Here is a 26,642-nt window from a genome sequence, read left to right as displayed (position 1 = left end):
AGGGGCACACACACCCTAGGGATGACCCTGCCATAGTAATGAAGGGGCAATCAAAGAGATATTTCAGAGAAAGAGGAAGAATAGATACAACTTAGGGATTAATTAGATGTACCGATATCTGAGTGTCTATCTTAGTGTCATCTTTTTAGGTGAATTTCCCCACTACAGAAATGCCTCAGACCTTGTGCTTACCCCCATCATTTGGCAATCATATGATTTAGGAAAGAAATAATAGATGGAGATTTTTGAAAAGCATTGTGAGAGATGTAAGGAAGTAGTTTTTCTCAAAATGTGAAGTCATGGTCAAATATTATGGGGAAGGTGTCAGCCAACAATAATGTCTCCAAAACAGAGCCAGCCAAGAAAGAGGTAAAGAAAAAAAAAAAAAAAAGAAAGAGGTAAAGAGCATTCATTTCTCCCACACGTACAATGAACCTCAGACCCCTGAGTATAGAGTTCTTATAACTTGATCCAGTAGCTATGTGAAAAATAAGTAACCTCCTTGCAATTTGAGTTATTTATCACTAATCTATGACATCAGGTTGTAGGTATCTTTATAGTAGTTTTAAATCTACTCTAAGATCTCAGAGAAGTATGTGTATGTTTTACAAATCTCAAACAAACAAGAGAGAGGCAACAAATCAAGAATGAGTTTTAATCTGCTGCAATATGAGTCTGCACACAACCCCAGAGAGTTCTGGGTGCATCCACAGAAGCTGAGAACGTGTAGCAGGAGAGAGCATGGGCACTGGAGCCAGAGTCCCTGGGTTCAAATCCTGGCTCGGCCATTTCCAACCTTAATCAAGTCATTTTACCTCTCAGTAGCAGTTTCCTCATAATTAAAATGGACATCTTATTATTATTGAAATATTTGAAAATTTTAATGTAAGATTTTAAATCTTAATTTAACTACAAAATAAAATGGGCATTTTAATGTTACCGCTTCATGGGGCTGTTGTGAAGAGTAAATGAATTAATTCACAAAAAGCACTTTGTGGTTGGCACCTCATAAACACTCAAAATTAGCCATTATTATTGTTTATCACCATCATAAATAATAATAAAGGATGAAGATAAAAGTACAGAAACATTCTGTTTTCTGAGTGTGGAACATTTTCTTTGCACTCTCCACATTGTCTGTTTTTTTTCCATCAAAAATGGAATTTTGGAGATTTTATATTAATGAAATCTGCCATTGGGTAAAATGAGGTGGTATTACAGCTTTATGACTTTTTTTTTTTTTTCTTGTTTTTTTTTTGCGGTACGTAGGCCTCTCACTGTTGTGGCCTCTCCCGTTGCGGAGCGCGGGCTCCGGACGCGCATGTTCAGTGGCCATGGCTCATGGGCCCAGCCGCTCCGAGGCATGTGGGACCAGGGCACGAACCTGCGTCCCCCTGCATCGGCAGGCGGACTCTCAACCACTGCGCCACCAGGGAAGCCCATGACTTGTTTTTAAAGCAGAGTGTTCAAATTCTTTTCTCTACTGCCATGCACCTACCTCCTTTATCCTTAGTGTAATTCTCTTTCTGCATTGTACTCCTTGTCTCTCTTTCAGACATTCCTTCACTTTTTTGCTCTTCTTTATATCTTACTTTTCTCCAGTGCTTCATAAGCTGGATGGGTTATTTTTTGTCCTTGGCCAGAAGTAGATGTCATATGCGGAATCTTCTCACAAAGAGAGGAAATTTTCCAGCCATTTAAAATAAACCCAGGGAAACATATCTGCTAATCTGAAGGCAGTTTGATTTCTCAAACAGAGTGGACCCTATGGAATGCTCAAATATATTTCTGTCCCATGAAGTCAGTCTTCTATTGCTGATTATGAATTGCATGGGCATAGCACTTTTTACTTGGTCCCTGATTTGCTGTCCTTCTGTTCTATAAGTCATCCCATAGCCAATGTGACACACTATCTTATCAATGTCAGTTTAATATTTCTGCCTCTGTTTCTATCGATCCATATCTGAAATAACTAACTTCCACTCTAGATATTCTCTCTCCCCTTACTCCTCATTCTCATCATCACTTGATATTTGTATTTACTTCCTTTTGACTATCTCCTCTCACTAGAATATACCGGGACTTGGTCTGTTTTGTTCACTGTTCTTCTCCAGCACCCAGAACAATAACTGTCCTGAAATCTATATTTACTGAATAAATGAGTTGTAATCTTTTTATGAATACTTCCCAAACTTGTTCTGTTTTTGATTTCTATTTTTTATTTCACTTATTGTATAAGATTAGATCAATAATTTTCATAAAATGCCTCACAAATAAAGACCAATATGACTGAGTAGGGATCTACCCCCAGCACGACCTCCCTGTGGTAACAGAGCTGAATGCTTTTGCTTTGGTGCTTACCTCACTCATGGTATGTTTCTTAGGAAAGGAGCTTCTAGAAAATATACTTAAGGAGGCAATAATTTTTTATCAATATATTCTCCTACAACTTAAAAACTCATATACTGAAACAGAAATAGAAGGGCATAGATTTAGCCCTACCAATATTTTAGCTTGAGCAAAAACTTATGTAATAAAGCAAACTAAATTGAATTGCAATTGAGGTGACTTGGGGCCATTTCTTTGTTTGTAACATTTAGAGACAAGGGCTTAACATCAAAGTCAGTTAATTTCATCAGCATTTCCACTGAAATGCCATATGGCAAAGAAGAGGGCTTGCATGCCTCATGGGGTCTTGAGGTACTAGCCAGTCTGTCTTCGCAAAGGTGAAATTACTGTTAAGTTTTATCTTTTACCTTAAAAATTCTTGCCAACTTTTCATTCTATATAATGCATCCTTATTTTTTAAAATATTAGAACAGGGTAGTAGATAACATTATGAGACAACTGGACACTTCAAAAAGCCTTTTATCTTGAGACTTTTTGTCCCTTTCTGGTGTATCACCACTTACCTACCAGGAGTCTAGAGTCCTGATTAGAGAATTATGGAACTAGATGTCAGCTCTTTGTGAGTAAGTCTTTTTGTTTCTTCTTTTCTTATTGAAGTATAGTTGATTTACAATGTTGTGTTAGCTTCAGGGATACAACAAAGTGATTCAGTCATATATATGTGTGTATATATATATATATTCTTTTTCAGATTCTTTTCCCCTATAGGTTATTATAAAATATTGAGTATAATTCGCCTTTTTGCTTCTTTAAATCCATTTTGGGACTGCAGAATACTATCACAGTGTTTTAGCTTTCAAAGGTCCTCTGAATCAGGCCCCCAGTGCAGTTTTCCAGCCCTGTGTCCCATTAATCCCAAATCTACATACCTTAATTAAATTATAGAAACTTTTGGCAAGGGCCACTATTATTTACTTATGTCTTTCAACTATACTCACTAAACACAAGCATCTGGTATGTGGTCAGTATTGTGTCAGGAAGGATAGGCTAGGTTCTGCTGACTTAAGAAACAAGTCCAATGCTTCCCTGGTGGCGCAGTGGTTAAGAATTCGCCTGCCAATGCAGGGGACACGGGTTCGAGCCCTGGTCCAGGAAGATCCCACATGCCACAGAGCAACTAAGACCGTTCGCCACAACTACTGAGCCTGTGCTCTAGAGCCTGCGAGCCACAACTACTGAAGCCCATGCGCCTAGAGCCCGTGCTCCGCAACAAGAGAAGCCACCTCAATGAGAAGCTCGCGCGCCGCAACGAAGAGTAGCTCCCACTCGCCGCAGCTAGAGAAAGCCCGCGCACAGCAACAAAGACCCAACACAGCCAAAAATAAATAAATCAATTTATTTTTAAAAAAGAAAGAAACAAGTCTACTGCCTTAGTGGATTAACACAAAAAGATTTCTCCTCATTTATTCAGACCCTACTGCGGGTCCGTGTCACTCTCCAGGGCAGTAGTCCATTAGGTGATGGCTCATCGTTGCACCTCACACTCCTACAATCACCAAGGCAAGGAGAGTTGAGCGCCCAAAATTAAATGCCTCCACCCTGAAATGATGCTTCGCTATGATTTTTATCGGCCAAAGCAGGTCAGATGGCCATGACTAACTCCAAATAGGTGGAGAAGTACAGCCCTACTGTGTGCCTAGAAAGAGAGGGGAACGAGATACCAGTAGACAGGGGTAATATGTGCCGCACACATGCAATCTCTTGACTGAACAAAATCTAACACATTTTTAATTAGGATTTCTGCCCTGTATGTAATTGTCAGTCTCTTTGGTAATCCTATTATTTAATTCATTTTTTAATTCTACTGTTCTCCTTTGGACCCCAGTTTAATAAACAAAACAGACAAAATGCTAATTTAAACATTCACCTGGATAAATTAATTCAGAGTGCTTTCCCATAACTGTGAAACCATCATTATCATGACTACATCTTAATTGCATGCTTTACCTAGTCATTAATTAAACAGGTCACTAAATCTTATTCCCTCCGTACTCTCCCAATAAAACGTTTAGGTTTTACCAATGATAGCTTCACAGTGTGTTAGCTGCCTTGATACCATCCAGGCACACTAAAACAAAGGTATTTCCAGTGTAACCAGAAAATACATTCTGTGTAATTTAGGGGAAAAAACTCTATGTGAGAAGCAATATGAATGAGATACTGAAATTCTTTGCTTCATGATTCGGGTTGATTGATTTATTTAACAAACATTGCCTGGATTTCAAGGGGATATTGAAATGAGAGCTTGGTTTGTGTGACATGAATAGCCACGTTTTCAGAAGGATATGGTTAAGCTTCTGTTTACGACCTTCACTGGCTTCTCCCTGTGGCCTCCCAAAGTACTGCAAGTTCTGGCTCTAGCCCGGCTCTCTGTCCAGCCTCATCTCCTACCCACTCCTTCTACTCTTGACTTCAGCTACTGGCCTCTGTCAATCCTGGAATCCCTCTTGCTCTTTCCTGCCTTTTTTCCCATGACATTGACTTTCTGGAACATCCAGGTCAGTTGTCTTGTAAAATATCCCATGTGCCAGGTCGAGTAGGCACATATTATGGCCTTTTGTTGAACAGCCCTAGAGCTAAGAATAGTTTTTACATTTTAAGAGGGTTTTAGAAGGAAAAAAAAAAAAAAGAAAAGGTGAAGGAAAAAGGGTGGGGGGAGAGGAATTATGTGATGGAGATCATTTGTGGCCTGAAAAGCCTAAAGTATTTACTTTCTGACCTTTATTCTAGATCTTTTTGTTTCCACATGGTATTAGTCACTTTGTACCTCAGTTCCTTGGATTTTGGGCAAATTGCAAAGTAGGTCTAGAACTGTGCTGTCCAATATTATAGTCACCAGCCACATGTGGCTATGGAGCACATGAAATGTGGCTCATTCAAACTGAGGTGTGCTATAAGGGTAAAATACACATCAGATTTCAAAGATTTAGGATAAAGAGTGTGAAATCTTTCATTAATGATTTTATATTGATTATCATGTTGAAATAATATTTTGGATATATTGGATTCAATAAAATGCATCATTAAAATTAATATCACCTGTTTCTTTTTTCCATGTGGCTACCAGAAACTTTTATATTGCGTATGTGCTTCACATTATATTTCCATTGGACAGTGCTTGTCTAGAACCTTGATTAAAATCAGGTTAAATATTTTTGGCAAGAATACTTCATAGCTGATCTTATGCAATCATAGTGTATCACAGCATGAGACACGCATCAGTTTGTCCCATTATTAACGGCACTAAGTTTGATAACTTGATTAAGAGGAGACTGACAAGTGTCTCCACTGTAAAGGTCCACTTTCCCCTTCACAATTTATCATTTCTTATAGCCATGGGACTATCAGCTTCCCAGTGACTTTTCACTTAGTGGTTTTAGTATCCTTTGGTGATCCTCGCTTGAATTAGTTATTATACTGGGGATTGCAAAATGGTGTTTTGTATTTTAGAATTTCTTCTTAAATTTCTTTTATTTTTTATTTATTTTTTACTTTTTCAAAACAAACAACTTTTTATTGACGTGTACTTGATTTACAATGTTGTGTTAGTTTTTGGTGTACAGCAAAGAGATTCAGTTATATACATATTCTTTTCCAAAGTCTTTTCCATTATAGGTTATTACAAGATATTGAATATAGTTCCCTGTGCCACACAGTAGGTCCTTGTTGTTTATCTATTTTATATATAGTAGTGTGTATATGTTAATCCCAAACTCTTAGTTTATTCCTTCCCCTCCCCTTTCCCCTTTGGTAACCATAAGTTTGTTTTCTATATCTGTGAGTCTATTTCTATTTTGTAAATAAGTTCATTTGTATCATTTTTTTAAGATTCCATATATAAGTGATATATGAAATTTGTCTTTCTCTATATGACTTATTTCACTTAGAATGATAATATCTAGGTCCATCCATGTTGCTGCAAATGACATTATTCCATTCTTTTTATTATATATTCTTTAATATTCCATTGTATATATGTGCCACATCTTCATTATCCATTCACCTGTCGATGGACATTTAGTTTGCTTCCATGTCTTGGCTATTGTAAGTAGTGCTGCTACGAACATTGGGGTGCATGTATCCTTTCAAATTAGAATTTTTGTGTTTTCCGAATATATGCCCAGGAGTGGGATTGCTGGATCATATGGTAACTCTATTTTTAGTTTTTTAAGGAACCTCTATACTACTCTCCATACTCTTATTTAATGTCAGTTAAATTCCTTAACTGACATTCTTTTCTTCTTTTCCTTAAAAAAATATTTTTAGTGAGTATCACAATGGACACATCAGTTTTCATATGCTCAGTGTGTTACAATCAAGTGCAGTCATTATTCTTTTTGTTACTCAAACGTCTCTAAATTTGGCTAGCGGGATGCCCTTCAAGCTGGCTCCTGAATCCTTTTTATCATAACCCTATTAGCTTTTGAGTGCTTCCTTGCCTTCTGGTACAGGAAATCCTAGGGCCACCTTGTACTTTCCTGTCCCAGAGGTGGAATCAGCCCTTCTTTTTTTTTTAAAGTTAATTAATTAATTAATTTTTGGCTGCGTTGGGTCTTAGTTGCTGGGCGCGGGCTTCCTCTAGTTGCGGCAAGCAGGGGCTACTCTTCGTTGTGGTGCGCGGGGTTCTCATTGTGGTGGCTTTTCTTGTTGTGGAGCACGGGCTCTAGGCACGCAGGCTTCAGTAGTTGTGGCACATGGGCTTCAGTAGTTGTGGCACTTGGGCTTCGGTAGTTGTGGCTCGTGGGCTCTAGGGCGCAGGCTCAGTAGTTGTGGTGCACAGGCTTCGTTGCTCCGTGGCATGTGGGAACTTCCCGGACCAGGGCTTGAACCCATGTCTCCTGCATTGGCAGGCGGATTCTTAACCACTACGCCACCAGGGAAGCCCCAGCCATTTCTTAAGAAGCCTCCATTTCTTTTAATAAGAAATGGTATTCCAAAACCAAGATGAAGGTGGTAGATGTGATCAGAGTTACTGGGGTGACGTTACTTTCAGGCCCTTTCAGTAGACAGAGCTAGGATATATATTTTAAGAAATCACAAGCTCATACTGATATTTCCAGCTCAGGTATAATGCTATAGGAGTTTTTCTTAACTTCTTTTATTCTATGATTGTATTTCTCTTCATGTACATTAAAAACCTTCCTTTGATAAAACACAAAGACATTTACTTGTTTGCTTTATCCTACGATACACATTGTATTCAAATTACAATATTACAACTAACATTAACCATAGTGTGTGGTAAATTTTTTTTTTTTTTTTTTTTTTTAGCGGTACGCGGGCCTCTCACTGCTGTGGCCTCTCCCGTTGCGGAACACAGGCTCCGGACGCGCAGGCTCAGCGGCCATGGCTCACGGGCCCAGCCGCTCCGCGGCATGTGGGATCCTCCCGGACCGGGGCACGAAACCGTGTCCCCTGCATCGGCAGACGGACTCTCAACCACTGCGCCACCAGGGAAGCCCAGTGTGTGGTAAATTTTAAGATTATTTTGTAGATCTTTTGTCCTCAGAATATAACCTACTAAGGGTATATAGTCAGAGTAACTTAAAATATTTATTCAAAGTATTCAGAAGTAACTTGAAGTAATTTTTTTGCCTGAGAGGTTATGTTATCCATTTGATAGATAGTATCCTTTGTTTCTGTTTGTGTTCAATTTTAGGTTTTGATTTTGTTTCTTTATTTTTGAATATGTGAAACATTTTTATGGCTCAGAAGTCAAAACCATTATAAAAAGTTACTCAGAGATCTTGTTCCCATCTTTTCCTCCATTATCCTGTTTCCACTCTATCTGTAGGTAACTATTTTCATAAAATTCTGGTTTATGTTCCCTGTGTTTGTTTGCTTGTTTTGTTTTTGCAGAAAGAAGCATATGCAAACACATAAAACTATTTTCATTGTTTTATGTCTTTTTTCTTATTTAACGTAATATCCTGGAAGTTCAAAAAGGTATTCCTCATTCTTTCTTTTATAAAATTGCTGAAGAATACTCCATGGTGTGGATGTACAATAGTTTATTCAATAGGTCTCTTACTGGTACACATTTCTACTGTTTCCAGTCCTTTGCTACTACAAAAGTTATACAGTGAATAACCTTATGCCTATGTTGTCTTACATTTGTGGAAATGTAGCTTCAAGAATCATATTTTTAGAAACATCCCAAGTGATTCTGATGCACAGCCAGGTTTGAGTATTGTTGCTTACTGTGTACTGTAAAGATGGTATCCAGGAACCTAGAATTGTTAACATTTTAAAAAATGAGGAATCAACGGGTAAAGAAGCAAAGTCCTCACCATCCTGAATCCTAACCTATACTACCTAGTAGAATGCAACTGAGTTATATAAACAGAAGCTTAACATCTGGAGTCTTGTGCCTAAATCATTCTGTTGGTAACAAGGTTATCTTACGTATAAACGCGTAAGTGGACCACATTTGGGCAGCAGAGCTTTCAGTTTGGATGCGTTGAGTCAGAGGGCGCCAAGGGGCATCCAGTCCTGGCATCTAATAGGCAGGTGTTTGCACAGGTTTGGAGATTAGATTGGGGTCATTAGCATGTAGGTGACAGAGTAGGTGAAAGATGATTGAGGGAAGGATTACAGAGTGAGGAGGTGCTTAGGATGGAACCCTGGGGAACACAAGTACTTAAGAGGCCAGTAGAAGAACCCGAAGAAACTATAAATGGCCAGAGAGGTTGGAGGAAAACCTAAGAAGACAAGTCACAAAAGCCTAGGAAGCAGAGTGTTACAAGAAGAAAATAGTTATCTGTGTCAAATACTGTTGAGAGGTGAGGCAAGACAAAGGCAGAAAGGTATCCACTGCATTTAGTAACAAAGAGACCAGTGGTGAGACATGTGTCAGATCAGATTCCATGTTGTGGTGGAAACAGCAGCCATCCTGAGTGTTAAGGAAGGCGTTCCACCTCATATAGACGATCCTTGGAAACACTGATGCAACAGAGGGTGTTTCTAAAAGCAACAACAGTCAACATTTGTACCCAAAGGAAAAAAAAATCAATTTTAGTAATTTCCCCCGTAAGTTTTTAAAAAAAGAACAAAAGAACTTTATTTTTTATTGAAGTATAGTTGATTTACAAAGTTGTGTTTGTTTCAGGTCTATGGTCCCATAAATTAAACAAACAAACAAAAAAACTTTGGTGGTGGTTGTTATTTATATTAGAATAAGATGCTTTTGGATTTAGCAAACAGTGTATGCTTAGTTATTTTGTTTATTATTGAGTAATTTCATAATAAATAGTATCAAAATAGTAATGTAGTAATATATTTTATGGTGTTCCTCAAGAAGTGCCATGACTTTCAAACACTGTCCCCATCAAGTATGGGAACCCTGGCTCCAGAATAACTTTTAAACCACTGTTCTCTTCTACTTGCTTTCCCTCACTCCTGTCTATACCCTGGGCCGTAACTAGACTTTTTTGCCCCACTGCGAGCAGGCAGCAGCCCAGCTTAAAGAAGTTTGGGAGGCCTGGGTGTACTCACAGAGGAAATGATAAAGAGGACTTTGAAAGTCATCTAATGTAGTGCTTTCCAAACCTGGCTGAGCATCAAAATCTACAACTTGGGACGTGGGTTGAAAAGAAGCCTGGGTCTCTGCCCTAGATCCCGATACAATGGGTATTGAATGGGGCCTAGAGGTCTGTACCTTGAGTAAAGTGCCTTTGATCATATAAATTCAACACCTGACGAAAACAGAGGCCCAAAGGAGTCACGACTAGGCGGCTCTCCCGATTGGAGATTCGCGGTTCTGCGCTTTGGGTGCTGGCCGAAGGGCATCTGGGTTTTCGTTTTGGAGGCATCGGGGAAGGGCTTGCTTTTCCAGGTTCTCTGGGGTCACTAGACTGCCGTTCCCTCGCGTTTCTCTCTATGCAGGAGTCACAGTGGGTTAGCTGCTCTGCAAGTGCCCGTATGCCGCTGCCCAATCAGCTGGTTTCCTCCGGGCACCTGGCGAAGCCTCAAGTCTGGCTGCGGGGCGGAGGCGGGAGAGATCACCCCGCCCCCGCATCCGCTCTGCCCCTTGCCCGACCCCGCTGAGCCTCGACCCTCCCCACCCAATCCCGGTCCTCCGCTGGGAGCTTGGGGCGGAGCTTCGCCGCCGCTCCGCCCCTCCGCGCAAGCTTTTAGCCTGGGGAGTGGGAGCGTTTGCGAAAGCTGATGGTGTTTTTTTTAGAAAATAAGTTTCAGATGTACAGCATTGGGCTTCCCTGGTGGCGCGGTGGTTGAGAGTCCGCCTGCCGATGCAGGGGACACGGGTTCGTGCCCCCATCCGGGAAGATCCCGCGTGCCGCGGAGCGGCTGGGCCCGTGAGCCATGGCCGCTGGGCCTGCGCGTCCGGACCCTGTGCTCCGCAACGGGAGAGGCCCGCGTACCGCAAAAAAAACCCCCACAAAAAAACAGATGTTCAGCATTATAGTTCAACATCTGTATATACTAGAGCGTGATCACCACTACAGTCTAGTTGCGATCCGTCACCATACAATTAACCCACTTCACGCATTTCGCCCAACCCCCTGGAAGCTGACGGTCCTACAGTCGCGGAGCTGATTGGCTGTTCTTGGGCGTTACGTAGCCCGGGTTTTCCGGAATTTGGGTTGAGCTGGGGAGAGTGGAGTATGGCTTCTCTGAGTCAGCCCTTGCGCGAGCTACAGGGACCTTTGCTCCCCTCCAAGGACCTGGTGGAGGAGGAAGATGATCATCTGAAGGAGGATGCGGAGGAGGAGGAAGACACGGTGTTTGTCGATGCCGAGGAGCTCTGCAGTGGGGGTGTAAAAGCGGGCAGCCTCCCTGGTCGGCTCCGTGGTGAGGAAGCAACTCGCCCCTGGGAATGGGTTTGGAGGATTAATGAACTGTTTCCCATTATGGCCTCGTCCCAAGTAAGGCGCCCCATCGCTGCTAATAGACTTCCTTTGGGATGGCCTAGCTGTTTCGTCCTGTTTAGGATAAAATAAAAACAGCAACAACCACAAGAATAGCAGAGACTTGAGCAAATACTATGTGTTAAGCTTGGGCTCCACGTGTATCTCATTTACTGATGACAACTTTTTCAGGTAGTTTCTTAGTCGAGGAAACAATGGGTCTCCAACCAGTATTCACACCCCGAATCAGGGCTTTTAACTATTTTCCTGTCTTTCCTGGAGGCGAGTATGTGGTTACTTTTCAGCTACTTAGACACACACGCACATAAGAAACACCCCAAGGCACTGTTGATTCATTAACCTTGTGTTAATAACCTTGTGATCTGTGTTTACCTTGTATAGTTTCCTGTCCTAAGAATTATACCTATTATGTGTACCTGGTGACTGATGTTTGAGAATGTTTGAATGTTCAGACCACTGCTGTACTGTAGAATGTTTCTGGTGATGGCATTGCTCTATATTTGCTCTGTCCAATACAACAGCTGTTACCCACTTGTGGCTATTGAGCACTTGAAATGCAGCTAGTGCACCTGAGTTGAATTTTAAATTTTAATTAATCTAAATTTAAATAGTCACAGGTGAGTGGCCAATACAGGTTTAGACAGAAACTTTTAAGTATTTGTGGAGGGTTTAGTCATTTATCCTGAAAGTGTTAGTGATTGGCTACCATCTTCCAAGCGAGGTGTTTGTTTTGTTGGGCTACCTTGGAGAGATTAGATGATGAGGTTGCTGTCTTAATGGAGCTTACCCTCTAATGAATTAAACAGACATTCTATAAATAATCACAGAAGTAACTATAATATCACTCAGTGCTTAGAAGGAATAGTAAGAAGTGCTCTGAGAGGTTATATTCATGAGATTCAGGGCTTTCCTGAGGAAGTGACAATTAAGCTGAGGTCTGTAGTAAATGGGGTAAACAGTAAGGAAGAAATTATTTAAGGCAAGTGGAACAGCTTTTGCAAAGGCCCTGGGTAGGAGGAACCATGACATTTTTTAGAAACTGCTTGAAGGTCAGTATTGACTGAGATCAGAGTAGCAGAGAGAGGACTGCTTTTAGAAGAGGAACAACAAACTTTTGCCATGTACCATGCCTCCCTCCTGGAATACAAAAACAGATGAAACAGTGTCATGTTCTAGAGAGCTTACAGTGTAGTAGAGGGAGACAGATAAACAGGTAAGTGGAATATAGACACTGTAATAGACATCTGTAGAGGGTACTGTCCAGGGATTAAAGAGAGTAGTGGATTTGACAAAACATTGGGAAGAGATTTTAAATTTATCCTAAATTACCTTTTTTTTTTTAAAGTTTCAATTTTTGATGAAAATACTCAGCAGCAATGTGAAGTGTTTGGACGTTTTCCGTTAATGGGTGCTTGGTGGCGAGTGAAGGTACAGGTGAAGCCGGTAGGATCAAGGAGCTTTCAAGTTCAAGGATTTCCTTCTTACTTTTTACAATCAGATATGGCAGCACCGAATCAGTTACACATCTGTTCGCTCTTTCTGAAAGACTGTAATGTCTCCAGTGAAAAGAGAAAAAATTTTTTAGCATGGGTAAATGCTGAATCAAGTTATAAAGACCTCAACTTTGAAAATCTTAGGGAAAAATTAAGAACTTACCAAAAGAACATTGGAAGGAATACTCAAAAACAATCTACACAGAAAACACAAGAAGAGTCACCACCAGATGACGAGATACTGCGTTCTCTGGAAAACACAAGTAAGTGATTTTATCATTGAGTTTTAGTGTAACTGAGATACTGGATGACTGGTGTGTTTAAAATATTACCAGTACAGTATTGATATCTTGGTATAGTATTCTTTTTTTAAATTGGTTTGATGAAATGTGTTTGTATTGCTTTTGGAGTATGTCATTGACATTGCAGGTTCCTCATCTGTAATGTGAAGAGATTGGGTGAGATGATCTTTAAACACCTTTTAGTTCCTTTCCTGCTCTAAAAGTGTGATTCTAGGTCTCTCTCTAATTTTGTGTCCTAGGATTACCTTGAGTCATTAAGAAGAAGTTCAGTTATCGATTATTCTGTTTCAGAAGGGAGAGAAGAAAGGCAAGAATATGAGCAATCCATTTTGGAAAGATTTCAGTTCAAAGTAGTTTAAAATAACTTCTAAATATGGTTTGTTATCTGGACATTCACATATATGGAATATTTCATTTCTTAATTTTATCAAATAAATTTGGCAGTACATCATTGAATGATTTCAATGATGAAAACATCATGATTACAGTAAGAAAAATGACTATAAAGATTAATATGTAAATGATTTTTAATGCTTAGCTTTAAATTTATATATTATTGAGTCAGAAATTTTATTCTGATTCTACTGCAAGCAGAAGGAAACAAAAGGCTAAGAAGTAGCTATCTAAGCATTTGAAGAACATAAATTTTGGTGTTAAACACAATGAAAACCATCTTGATACAAAAGCAAGTGTTATAATACAATCACTTTTCTTGCTGGTCACAGTAAATTTATTACTCTGTCTTTGATTTGGATTTCTTAAACTGGTTGTGCTAAATGAGAAAGTCCATCAAATCAGTTGTTCTATGAGCTCATTTGTATGTTTCTATTTGTTCTTTTCTGATATCCTGTAGTTCCGTTTATAACTGTGATGAGAGCTCTGCAGTTCCCCAAAATAATGGAATTCCTTCCAGTTCTTCTGCCCCGACACTTTAAACGGCTCATAAGCTCAGATTCTACACAGGTGTTGGAAGCGATAGAAGAGATTTTAGGTACACAGCCATGGAAACTCGGATTTCGTAAAGTAAGAAAGATATTTGCTTAGCATTTTGTAATCTTATACAAGGGAGGATGTCTCAAGCTTGACAGTTTTTTGTATCTCTTTCAAGGGAAAGAAATTTGTATGACTTCAGTGTTGATTTATTTTCCTTGCAGTGTTGCAACTAAATAGAAACTTCTTCCACCTGTAGCTCTTATGCAATAAATTTACAAAGGAAAACAAAATAAATGACATTCAAATTATCAATACTTCAGTTACATAATTTAATTTCATATGACATTTTTTGTAACTGAATTGCCGTAGCACCTTGAATATAGATCTCATCGAAGACAAGTTCTTGTGTGTTTGGCAAGTCCATTCTGCTATGCTACGCAGTTCCTCACTTTCCTATTTGAACTTTCGAAGACCTTCATTATTCATATGGTATATGATGATGCCACTTGATTCTTTTTCTTTGGCACAATAATGTTATTTACGATTTCTTTGGCACTTCTGTTTTTCTTATTAGAGACCAGGAGTAGTAAAGTGGCACCGCGAAGCTCCAGAGTTGTTGAAAACCAAATGTGGCACTTAAATCTTGGCAGTACTTGGTTATAGATGGTTTTCCAAATGAAAATGCAATTTAAAAATTCTGAGATAATTGGTGGGATCCCCAAGAATGTTTACAGATCCCACCCCCCTGCCCCCATTTGAGAAATACTGGAATAATGAATTTGTTCCCTCTATAAAATGACTGATTTCAATATGCTTGGAAAAATGAGATTCTGGAACGTTAGATTATTATATATGTTTATTCAGTAGGAAAGAGAAGCAGAGCAATGAGCCTTCTGGGACTCAAGTGGGACTCAAGTCCCCTTTTCAGCATGTAAACCACCACCCAGAATAAAGACTTTTACTGAGGTTTTGAATTCATTTGCTAGGGCTGCTGTAACAAACAGCATAGACTGGGTGTCTTAAACCACAGACATTTATTTTCTCACACTTCCGGAGGCTATAAATCCAAAGCCAAGGTGCCAGCAGGGTTGGTTTCTTCTGAGGCCTCTCTCCTTAGCTTATGGGTGGCTGTCTTCTTCCTGTGTCTTTACATGGTCTTCCCTCTGTGCTTGTCTGGGTCCGAAAATCTTATGACATCAGTCATATTGGATTAGGGCCCACCCCAGTAATCTCATGTTAACTTAATTACCTCCTTAAAGACCCTATCTCCAAATATGGTCACATTCTGGGGTACTGGGTGTTAGGATTTCAACATACGAATTTTGGGGGGGACACATTTCAGCCCATAAAATGTATGGAGGGCTCCAGGGGTGATGTCTCCATGGGAAAAAAAAAAATGGAGCTGGTAGACGACCTACTTAGTGGATCATGGTGAAGGAAGTTCTGTACCTTTTCAGTGGAGTTTGGGCAGAATTTTGATAGGCACATGGAAAACTAAACAAGCCAAGAAAATGAGGCAGTCAGTAACTTCACAATATACAGGAGAGTTCAACACAAAGTTAATGTAATCACAGCATATCATGTCACTCAGCCGTGAATCCTGTTCACACTGATTTAACAAAAATCAGTTTTCAAAATGTATACTATTAACTTTTCTCAAAGATGGGAGAAAGAGGGCTTCCCTGGTGGCGCAGTGGTTGAGAGTCCGCCTGCCGATGCAGGGGACACGGGTTCGTGCCCCAGTCCGGGAGGATCCCACATGCCGCGGAGCGGCTGGGCCCGTGAGCCATGGCCGCTGAGCCTGCGCGTCCGGAGCCTGTGCTCCGCAACGGGAGAGGCCACAACAGCGAGAGGCCCGCGTACCGCAAAAAAAAAAAAAAAAAAAAAAAAAAAGATGGGAGGAAGAGAAGCATGTGTGACAGTGACAGTACAAACGGAGCAAACTTGCATGAAGAAAGACTTTCCATAGTAAGGAGCTAACTAATTACCTAAATTTTTTTTAAAGAAATTAAGGAATAGTATAAACAATACATAGAAATGTGGACATAAATTCTGGAAGAAATAACTGAAAATGTTGAGGGTGTTGCCTTTAGAAGGCATGGAAAGGGTAAGTCAGAGGTTTCCAATTTTTTGTGAAAAGTCTCATAGTCTTATTTGACTCTTAAAACTGTATGTGTATTGCTTTGAAAAAACAATTTTAATTATGAAATTATAGAGATCTCTAATCACAGTACAGTTAATTAAAAAAAATTAGTGATGTATTAGGTACATAGTTTTTTTCCCCCAAATTTTGTTGAAACACGTGTCTTCTGGAACTTAAAAAATTATTATTAAACACCATAGTTTTCACTGTAATTCTCATAATAGTCATCTAATAGTCAATTATAAAAATATTTATAATTTTTATAAAGCAAACTTGAATTTACTTTTCTTAAAGATAACCTACAGACAGTTGAAGCTTCTGCAATGTGAGGCAAGTTGGACATCGTTCTGTCAGTGCAGGTCTCTTCTCCAGTTGATGACTGATTTGGAGAAGAATGCATTAGTAATATATTCTGAACTGAAGCGGATGTGTAGAGAGCAAGGGCACACGTGTGTTGAAGAAGCTGACTTAACTTCTGAATTGTCAGACCGCATGTCTTTTCATGATGCTTGGCAGTCTCTGAAGTTCTTGAAGGATATCGGTGTGGTGACGTATGAGAAGGGCTGTGTCTTTCTTTACGACCTTTACCAGGCTGAAAGAGGCATTGCCTCTTCAATCTGTGACCTGATGACAAGGTCGCCATGGCGATTACATGTTGATGTCAAAAAGGTGCTTGCGTCTATTCACACCACAAGACCTGAGAATTCAGAAAGTGATGATACGCTAAATAAAAGTGAACCTGACGAAACAAGATTAGAAGATCCTGTGGATATTTGGGACACGCAGGACAGCGGTGACCATATTTGGGATAATGGTGAAAGTGAAGTTAAGGCAGAAATACGTGAAGTCCAACTGGATCAGGATCAGGTGGCTGCTTTGGACATGATTTGCTCCAATGCTGTGACAGTCATAAGTGGGAAAGGTGGTAGTGGGAAGACCACAATTGTTAGCCAGCTTTTTAAGCATATAGAGCTGTTGGAAGAAAGAGAAGTGAAAAAAGCTTGTGAAGATTTTGAACAAGACCAGAATGTACCAGAAGAATGGATTACCTTCACCGAGCAAAGTCAGCCGAAGCCAGGCAAGGCTATAGAAGTTTTACTTACAGCACCTACAGGGAAAGCAGCTGGCTTACTGAGACAGAAAACTGGTTTCAGCGCTTATACACTATGTCAGGTAAAGCCTTTTACATTTTTTCTGTACATAAAACATTTGCCTTAAACACGGGCTTAATGTAATGAGTTTATTTTTCATTTCTTCCTGACAGAAATCAGTAGGCATTTATTTTATTTTATTTTTTTAACATCTTTATTGGGGTATAATTGCTTTACAATGGTGTGTTAGTTTCTGCTTTATAACAAAGTGAATCAGTTATACATATACATATGTTCCCATATCTCTTGCCTCTTGCGTCTCCCTCCCTCCCACCCTCCCCACCCCACCCCTCCAGGCGGTCACAAAGCACTGAGCTGATATCCCTGTGCTATGCTGCTGCTTCCCACTAGCTATCTACCTTACGTTTGGTAGTGAATATATGTCCATGCCTCTCTTGCTTTGTCACAGCTCACCCTTCCCACTCCCCATATCCTCAAGTCCGTTCTCCAGTAGGTCTGTGTCTTTATTCCTGTCTTACCCCTAGGTTCTTCATGACATTTTTTTCCTTAAATTCCATATATATGTGTTAGCATACAGTATTTGTCTTTCTCTTTCTGACTTACTTCACTCTGTATGACAGACTCTAGGTCTATCCACCTCATTACAAATAGCTCAATTTCGTTTCTTTTTATGGCTGAGTAATATTCCATTGTATATATGTGCCACATCTTCTTTATCCATTCATCCGATGATGGACACTTAGGTTGTTTCCATCTCCGGGCTATTGTAAATAGAGCTGCAATGAACATTTTGGTACATGACTCTTTTTGAATTATGGTTCTCTCAGGGTATATGCCCAGGAGTGGGATTGCTGGGTCATATGGTAGTTCTATTTGTAGTTTTTTAAGGAACCTCCATACTGTTCTCCATAGTGGCTGTACCAATTCACATTCCCACGAGCAGTGCAGGAGTGTACCCTTTTCTCCACACCCTCTCCAGCATTTATTGTTTCTAGATTTTTTGATGATGGCCATTCTGACTGGTGTGAGATGATATCTCATTGTAGTTTTGATTTGCATTTCTCTAATGATTAATGATGTTGAGCATTCTTTCATGTGTTTGTTGGCAGTCTGTATATCTTCTTTGGAGAAATGTCTATTTAGGTCTTCTGCCCATTTTTGGATAGGGTTGTTCTTTTTTTGTTATTGAGCTGCATGAGCTGCTTATAAATTTTGGAAATTAATCCTTTGTCAGTTGCTTCATTTGCAAATACTTTCTCCCATTCTGAGGGTTGTCTTTTGGTCTTGTTTATGGTTTCCTTTGCTGTGCAAAAGCTTTGAAGTTTCATTAGGTCCCATTTGTTTATTTTTGTTTTTATTTCCATTTCTCTAGGAGGCGGGTCAAAAAGGATCTTGCTGTGATTTATGTCATAGAGTGTTCTGCCTATATTTTCCTCTAAGAGTTTGATAGTTTCTGGCCTTACATTTAGGTCTTGAATCCATTTTGAGCTTATTTTTGTGTATGGTGTTAGGGAGTGATCTAATCTCATACTTTTACATGTACCTGTCCAGTTTTCCCAGCACCACTTATTGAAGAGGCTGTCCTTTTTCCATTGTACATTTCTGCCTCCTTTATCAAAGATAAGGTGACCATATGTGCGTGGGTTTATCTCTGGGCTTTCTATCCTGCTCCATTGATCTATCTTTCTGATTTTGTGCCAGTACCATACTGTCTTGATTATTGTAGCTTTGTAGTATAGTCTGAAGTCAGGGAGCCTGATTCCTCCAGCTCCGTTTTTTGTTCTCAAGATTGCTTTGGCTATTCGGGGTCTTTTGTGTTTCCCTACAAATTGTGAAATTTTTTGTTCTAGTTCTGTGAAAAATGCCAGTGGTAGTTTGATAGGGATTGCATTGAATCTGTAGATTTCTTTGGGTAGTAGAGTCATTTTCATAATGTTCATTCTTCCAATCCAAGAACATAGTGTATCTCTCCATCTATTTGTATCATCTTTAATTTCTTTCATCAGTGTCTTATAGTTTTCTGCATACAGGTCTTTTGTTTCCTTAGATAGGTTTATTCCTAGATATTTTATTCTTTTTGTTGCAGTGGTAAATGGGAGTGTTTTCTTGATTTCACTTTCAGATTTTTCATCATTAGTGTATAGGAATGCCAGAGATTTCTGTGCGTTAATTTTGTATCCTGCAACTTTACCAAATTAATTTATTAGCTCTAGTAGTTTTCTGGTAGCATCTTTAGGATTCTCTATGTATAGTATCATGTCATCTGCAAACAGTGACAGCTTTACTTCTTCTTTTCCAATTTGGATTCCTTTTATTTCCTTTTCTTCTCTGATTGCTGTGGCTAAAACTTCCCAAACTATGTTGAATAAGAGTGGTGAGAGTGGGCAACCTTGTCTTGTTCCTGATCTTAGTGGAAATGCTTTCAGTTTTTCACCATTGAGGATGATGTTGGCTGTGGGTTTGTCATATATGGCCTTTATTATGTTGAGGAAAGTTCCCTCTATGCCTACTTTCTGCAGGGTTTTTATCATAAATGGGTGTTGGATTTGTTGAAAGCTTTCTCTGCATCTATTGAGATGATCATATGGTTCTTCTCCTTCAATTTGTTAATATGGTTTATAACATTGATTGATTTGCGTATATTGAAGAATCCTTGCATTCCTGGAATGAACCCCACTTGATCATGGTGTATGATCCTTTTAATGTGCTGTTGGATTCTGTTTGCTAGTATTTTGTTGAGGATTTTTGCATCTATGTTCATCAGTGATATTGGCCTGTAGTTTTCTTTCTTTGCGACATCCTTGTCAGGTTTTGGTATCAAGGTGATGGTGGCCTCGTAGAATGAATTTGGGAGTGTTCCTCCCTCTGCTATATTTTGGAAGAGTTTGAGAAGGATAGGTGTTAGCTCTTCTCTAAATGTTTGATAGAATTCGCCTGTGAAGCCATCTGGTCCTGGGCTTCTGTTTGTTGGAAGATTTTTAATCACAGTTTCAATTTCAGTGTTTGTGATTGGTCTGTTCATATTTTCTATTTCTTCCTGATTCAGTCTTGGCAGGTTGTGCATTTCTAAGAACTTGTCCATTTCTTGCAGGTTGTCCATTTTATTGGCATAGAGTTGCTTGTAGTAATCTCTCATGATCTTTTGTATTTCTGCAGTGTCAGTTGTTACTTCTCCTTTTTCATTTCTAATTCTATTGATTTGAGTCTTCTCTGTTTTTTTCTTGATGAGTCTGGCTAATGGTTTATCTATTTTGTTTATCTTCTTAAAGAACCAGCTTTTAGTTTTATTGATCTTTGCTATCATTTCCTTCATTTCTTTTTCATTTATTTCTGATCTGATTTTTATGATTTCTTCCCTTCTGCTAACTTTGGGGTTTTTTTGTTCTTTCTCTAATTGCTTTAGGTGCAAGTTTAGGTTGTTTATTCTAGATGTTTCCTGTTTCTTAAGGTGGGCTTGTATTGCTATAAACTTCCCTCTTAGAACTGCTTTTGTTGCATCCCATAGGTTTTGAGTCATCGTGTCTCCATTGTCATTTGTTTCTAGGTATTTTTTGATTTCCTCTTAGATTTCTTCAGTGATCACTTCGTTATTCAGTAGTGTATTGTTTAGCCTCCATGTGTTTGTATTTTTTACAGATCTTTTCCTGTAATTGATATGTAGTCTCATGGCGTTGTGGTCGGAAAAGATACTTGATACAATTTCAGTTTTCTTAAATTTACCCAGGCTTGCTTTGTGACCCAAGATATGATCTATCCTGGAGAATGTTCCATGAGCACTTGAGAAAAATGTGTATTCTGTTGTTTTTGGATGTAGTGTCCTATAAATATCAATTAAGTCCATCTTGTTTAATGTATCATTTAAAGCTTGTGTTTCCTTATTTATTTTCATTTTGGATGATCTGTCCACTGGTGAAAGTGGGGTGTTAAAGTCCCCTACTATGAATGTGTTACTGTCGATTTCCCCTTTTATGGCTGTTAGTATTTGCCTTATGTATTGAGGTGCTCCTATGTTGGGTGCATAAATATTTACAATTGTTATATCTTCTTCTTGGATCGATCCCTTGATCATTATGTAGTGTCCCTCTTTGTCTCTTCTAATAGTCTTTATTTTAAAGTCTATTTTGTCTGATATGAGAATTGCTACTCCAGCTTTCTTTTGGTTTCCATTTGCATGGAATATCTTTTTCCATCCCCTTGCTTTCAGTCTGTATGTGTCTCTAGGTCTGAAGTGGGTCTCTTGTAGACAGCATATATATGGGTCTTGTTTATCCATTCAGCCAATCTGTGTCTTTTGGTGGGAGCATTTAGTCCATTTACATTTAAGGTAATTATTGATATGTATGTTCCTATTCCCATTTTCTAAATTGTTTTGGGTTTCTTATTGTAGGTCTTTTCCTTCTCTTGTGTTTCTTGTCTAGAGAAGTTCCTTTAGCATTTGTTTTAAAGCTGGTTTGGTGGTGCTGAACTCTCTCAGCTTTTGCTTGTCTGTAAAGGTTTTAATTTCTCCATCAAATCTGAATGAGATCCTTGCTGGGTAGAGTAATTTTGGTTGCAGGTTTTTCTCCTTCATCACTTTCAATGTGTCCTGCCACTCCCTTCTGGCTTGCAGAGTTTCTGCTGAGAGATCAGCTGTTAACCTTATGGGGATTCCCTTGTGTGTTATTTGTTGTTTTTCCCTTGACTGCTTTTAATATGCTTTCTTTGTATTTAATTTTTGACAGTTTGATTAATATGTGTCTTGGCGTGTTTCTCCTTGTATTTATCCTGTATAGGACTCTCTGTGCTTCCTGGACTTGATTAACTATTTCCTTTCCCATATTAGGGAAGTTTTCAACTATAATCTCTTCAAATATTTTCTCAGTCCCTTTCTTTTTCTCTTCTTCTTCTGGAACCCCTATAATTCGAATGTTGGTGCGTTAAATGTTGTCCTAGAGGTCTCTGAGACTGTCCTCAGTTCTTTTCATTCTCTTTTCTTTATTCTGGTCTGCAGCAGTTATTTCCACTATTTTATCTTCCAGGTCACTTATCCGTTCTTCTGCCTCAGTTATTCTGCTATTGATCCCATCTGGAGTATTTTTCATTTCATTTATTGTGTTGTTCATTATTGTTTGTTTCATCTTTAGTTCTTCTAGGTCCTTGTTAAATGTTTCTTGCATTTTGTCTATTCTATTTCCAAGATTTTGGATCATCTTTACTATCATTATTCTGAATTCTTTTTCAGGTAGACTGCCTGTTTCCTCTTCATTTGTTAGGTCTGGTGGGTTTTTATCTTGCTCCTTCATCTGCGGTGTGTTTTTTTGTCTTCTCATTTTGGTTATCTTACTGTGTTTGGGGTCTCGTTTTTGCAGGCTGCAGGTTTGTAGTTCCCGTTGTTTTTGGTGTCTGTCCCCAGTGGCTAAGGTTGGTTCAGTGGGTTGTGTAGGATTCCTGGTGGAGGGGACTAGTGCCTGTGTTTTGGTGGATGAGGCTGGATCTTGTCTTTCTGGTGGGCAGGTCCACGTCTGGTGGTGTGTTTTGGGGTGTCTGTGGACTTATTATGATTTTAGGCGCCTCTCTGCTAATGGGTGGGGTTGTGTTCCTGTTTTGCTAGTTGTTTGGCACAGGGTGTCCAGCACTGTAGCTTGCTGGTCGTTGAGTGAAGCTGGGTGCTGGTGTTGAGATGGAGATCTCTGGGAGATTTTCGCTGTTTGATATTATGTGGAGCTGGGAGGTCTCTTTTTGACCAGTGTCCTGAAGTTGGCTCTCCCACCTCAGAGGCACAGCACTGACTCCTGACTGCAGCACCAAGAGCCTTTCATCCACACGGCTCAGAATGAAAGGGAGAAAAGGCAGAGAGAAAGAATTAGTAGAAGTAGGAAGAAAGAAAGAAAGAAAGAAAGAAAGAAAGGAGGGAAGGAAGGAAGAAGGAAAGAAGGAAAGAAAGAAAGAAAGGGAGGGAGGGAGGGATGGTGGGAGGGAGGGAGGGACGGTGGGAGGAAGGAAGGAAGGAGGGAAGGAAGGAAAAAAGAAAGAAAAGATAAAGTAAAATAAAGTAAAATATAATATAGTTATTAAATTAAAAAATAATTATTAAGAAAAAAAAAAAAAACGGACGGATAGAACCCTAGGAGAAATGGTGGAAGCAAAGCTATACAGACAAAATCTCACACAGAAGCATGCACATACACACTCACAAAAAGAGGAAAAGGGGGAAAAATCATAAATCTTGCTCTCAAAGTCCACCTCCTCAATTTGGGATGACTCGTCTATTCAGGTATTCCACAGATGCAGGGTACATCAAGTTGATTGTGGAGCTTTAATCCGCTGCTTCTGAGGCTGCTGGGAGAGATTTCCCTTTCTCTCCTTTGTTCTCACAGCTCCCAGGGTTTCAGCTTTGGATTTGGCCCCCGCCTCTGCGTGTAGGTCGCCAGAGGGCGTCTGTTCTTCGCTCAGACTGGACGGGGTTAAAGGAGCCGCTGATTCGGGGGCTCTGGCTCACTCAGGCCGGGGGGGAGGGAGGGGCACGGAGTGCGGGGCGAGCCTACGGCGGCCGAGGCCGGCGTGACGTTGCACCAGCCTGAGGCGCGCCGTGCGTTCTCCCGGGGGGGTTGTCCCTGGATCCTGGGACCCTGGCAGCGGCGGGCTGCACAGGCTCCCCAGAAGGGGGGTGTGGATAGTGACCTGTGCTCGCACACAGGCTTCTTGGTGGCGGCAGCAGCAGCCTTAGCGTCTCCCGCCCGTCTCTGGGGTCCGCGCTTTTAACCGCGGCTCACGCCGTCTCTGGAGCTCCTTTAAGCAGCGCTCTTAATCCCCTCTCCTCGAGCACCAAGAAACAAAGAGGGAGCAAAAAGTCTCTTGCCTCTTTGGCAGCTCCAGACCTTTTACCGGACTCCCTCCCGGCCAGCCGTGGTGCACTAACCCCCTTCAGGCTATGTTCACGCTGCCAACCCCAGTCCTCTCCAGGCGCTCGACCGAAGCCCGAGTCTGAGCTCCCAACCCCTCCCGCCCCGGCGGGTGAGCAGACAAGCCTCTCGGGCTGGTGAGTGCTGGTCGGCCCTGATCCTCTGTGCGGGAATCTCTGCGCTTTGCCCTCTGCACCCCTGTTGCTGTGCTCTCCTCCGCGGCTCTGAAGCTTTCCCCCTGTGCCATCCGCAGTCTCCGGCCACGAAGGGGCTTCCTAGTGTCTGGAAACCTTTCCTCCTTCACAGCTCCCTCCCACTGGTGCCTGTCCCGTCCCTATCCTTTTGTCTCTGTTTTTTCGTTTTTTCTTTTGCCCTACCCAGGTACATGGTGGGGTTTCTTGCCTTTTGGGAGGTCTGAGGTCTTCTGCCAGCATTCAGTAGGTGTTCTGTAGGAGTTGTTCCACGTGTAGATGTATTTCTGGTGTATCTGTGGGGAGGAAGATGATCTCCGCATCTTACTCTTCCGCCATCTTCCCCTCGTCCCTGGACAAGTTCTTAGAAAGTACACTCCCCCAAGACTATATTGTTGGTGAGAACGTAAGTTGGTGCAGCCACTGTGGAAAAGAGTATGCTGGTTTCTCAAAAACCTAAAAATAGAACTTGGCTGAATACTGTCTCCATCCTTGCTGGTTGTTTCATATTCAACAAGTTATTTAACTTCTCTGTGCCCAAATTTCTTGCTAGTTCTGAAAGCTAGCAGTCCAAAACAGAGGTCACAGTGTGTCAAGGTGTCCTCGGGGCCGAGCTCCTTCCCGGAGGATGCCGACATTTCTTGGATCGTGGCTTCCTTCCTTCATTTCCAAAGCCAGGAGCTGCCACGCTCTCACACCTCCTCACTCTGACACTGACTCTTCCAGTAGGCATTTATTGAATGTCTTCTAGATCCTTGCCTTGTGGTAGCTAATCACTTAGATCAGTGCCACTCAAAACAGCCAGTGTATATAAACTGTTTGCAGTGAGTTAGGAGCTTGTACCAGAAAGTAGATCAGTGTACCGCTTCCTTCATTGAGAACGTCTTATTATGAAAAAAAAAAGTCAGGTAAACTAACGTGTATGCTTAATGCTGTAGTTAGTTTAGATTCTGGCAATGCCCTGTTTCTCAGTGGGACTGGTTTCAAACATGAGTCCACCTTTTGTAGAATGAAAGCTCCGTCGAAGTGAGGACTTGGATCATCTGGTTTAGTGCTTTATCTCCTTTGCCTACAACAGTGCCTGGCAAATAGTAGTTGCATAATAAAAATTTCAAATGAATTAAGATGCTTGAAAAAAATAGCTTTGGCTATAGTTAAGAGTCATGAAGTTTTAAACTTGTAAAGAGTTGGAGAGTTTCCTTTAGCCCTGATCTGCCATTTTATAGATCAAGGAAGTTAGTCGTTGGAAGATTTCTGAAGGAAATAATAATTGAATTGGAGTCTAATGGACAAGGAAGCTCAGGTAAGGAGAAGAACATTTTATTTAAGGGAAAGGCCTTCCCAGAGGCATTGAGGTGAATGATCAAGTGCATATAGAGGGTTTTGAGGGGACTGCGTTGATTGGAATGAAGTCTGTGTGTTGTAAGATAATGGAAATTACACTTGGTTTAGACCGGGAATTTGAACTTTAAAGTTTGTAAAGTATTTTGCCGTTTCATTAAATCCTTGACAAACGAGTGAAGTGGGTAAGTGATGTTATCTGCATTTTACAGGAGAGCCACTTAAAATTTGGGTGTGTTAAACAATTGGCCCCAAACCTTAGCTGAGTGCAGAGCTAGTGCTGGGATTCACATTTCTGACCTCCCACCTTGCTTCTCTTACCAAGGTGCCATGATCCCCTCATTTACTACAGACCTTATATACCTCACAAAGAAGCTTGGACTTGATTTACTGGGGAGCCATTTAGGTTCCTAAGCAAGAGAGTGAAATGAAGAAAGCAGTTCTAAGGAAGGCTACCGGAATCATAGACCCACGAGCCACCTCAGAAATTGCTTTTGCATTGCTTTTATTTGTCACATGAGTGGGCATGGTCCTAGAGCAGTTCAGTGTAGCTCATTGGTGGAAGAGTCTTCTGATCAGTTTATGATTTTTTCCATTACGCCTTCACTTCTGTTTAGTCTGAAGGATTGAATTAGAAAAGGAGAGGCCAGAGAGGGATCATTACTAAATTTCATCTTAAGTTCCAACTCTGATCAATTGGTAGTATCCTAATATCAGGTTGGGATGCTGGGAGGACATTTCTGAAGCCATGTTTAGGCTCAGGAAAGAGTGTAAGGGCACAGGAGAGGCATTGAGGTGGCACTTAGGCCACTTATTTATCATCCTTGGGCTAGGGATACCGGGTTTAGCAGAAAAAAATGCAAATAATTTTTTAGTGTAAGTGAGCATATATAGATATATGCATACAACATAGAAACATTTGTGGAATGGTATACAACAAAATATTTAA

General features: G+C 40.4%; 1 protein-coding gene across 1 annotated transcript in view; it reads left to right on the top strand.

The window, feature by feature from the left end:
* Positions 1-11,033: 11,033 nt before the first annotated feature.
* Positions 11,034-26,642, top strand: part of HELB (DNA helicase B) — a 42,067-nt gene continuing 26,458 nt past the window's right edge. The window contains exons 1-4 of the mRNA XM_060164964.1: positions 11,034-11,220; positions 12,643-13,053; positions 13,946-14,115; positions 16,463-17,341. Coding sequence (XP_060020947.1) covers positions 11,034-11,220; positions 12,643-13,053; positions 13,946-14,115; positions 16,463-17,341 — 1,647 coding nt within the window. The remainder of the gene's footprint in view (positions 11,221-12,642; positions 13,054-13,945; positions 14,116-16,462; positions 17,342-26,642) is intronic.

The sequence above is a fragment of the Lagenorhynchus albirostris genome, chromosome 11 (genome assembly GCF_949774975.1).
Source record: "Lagenorhynchus albirostris chromosome 11, mLagAlb1.1, whole genome shotgun sequence".
Classification (NCBI taxonomy): Eukaryota; Metazoa; Chordata; class Mammalia; order Artiodactyla; family Delphinidae; genus Lagenorhynchus; species Lagenorhynchus albirostris.
This window is presented reverse-complemented; position numbering and strand designations above follow the sequence as displayed.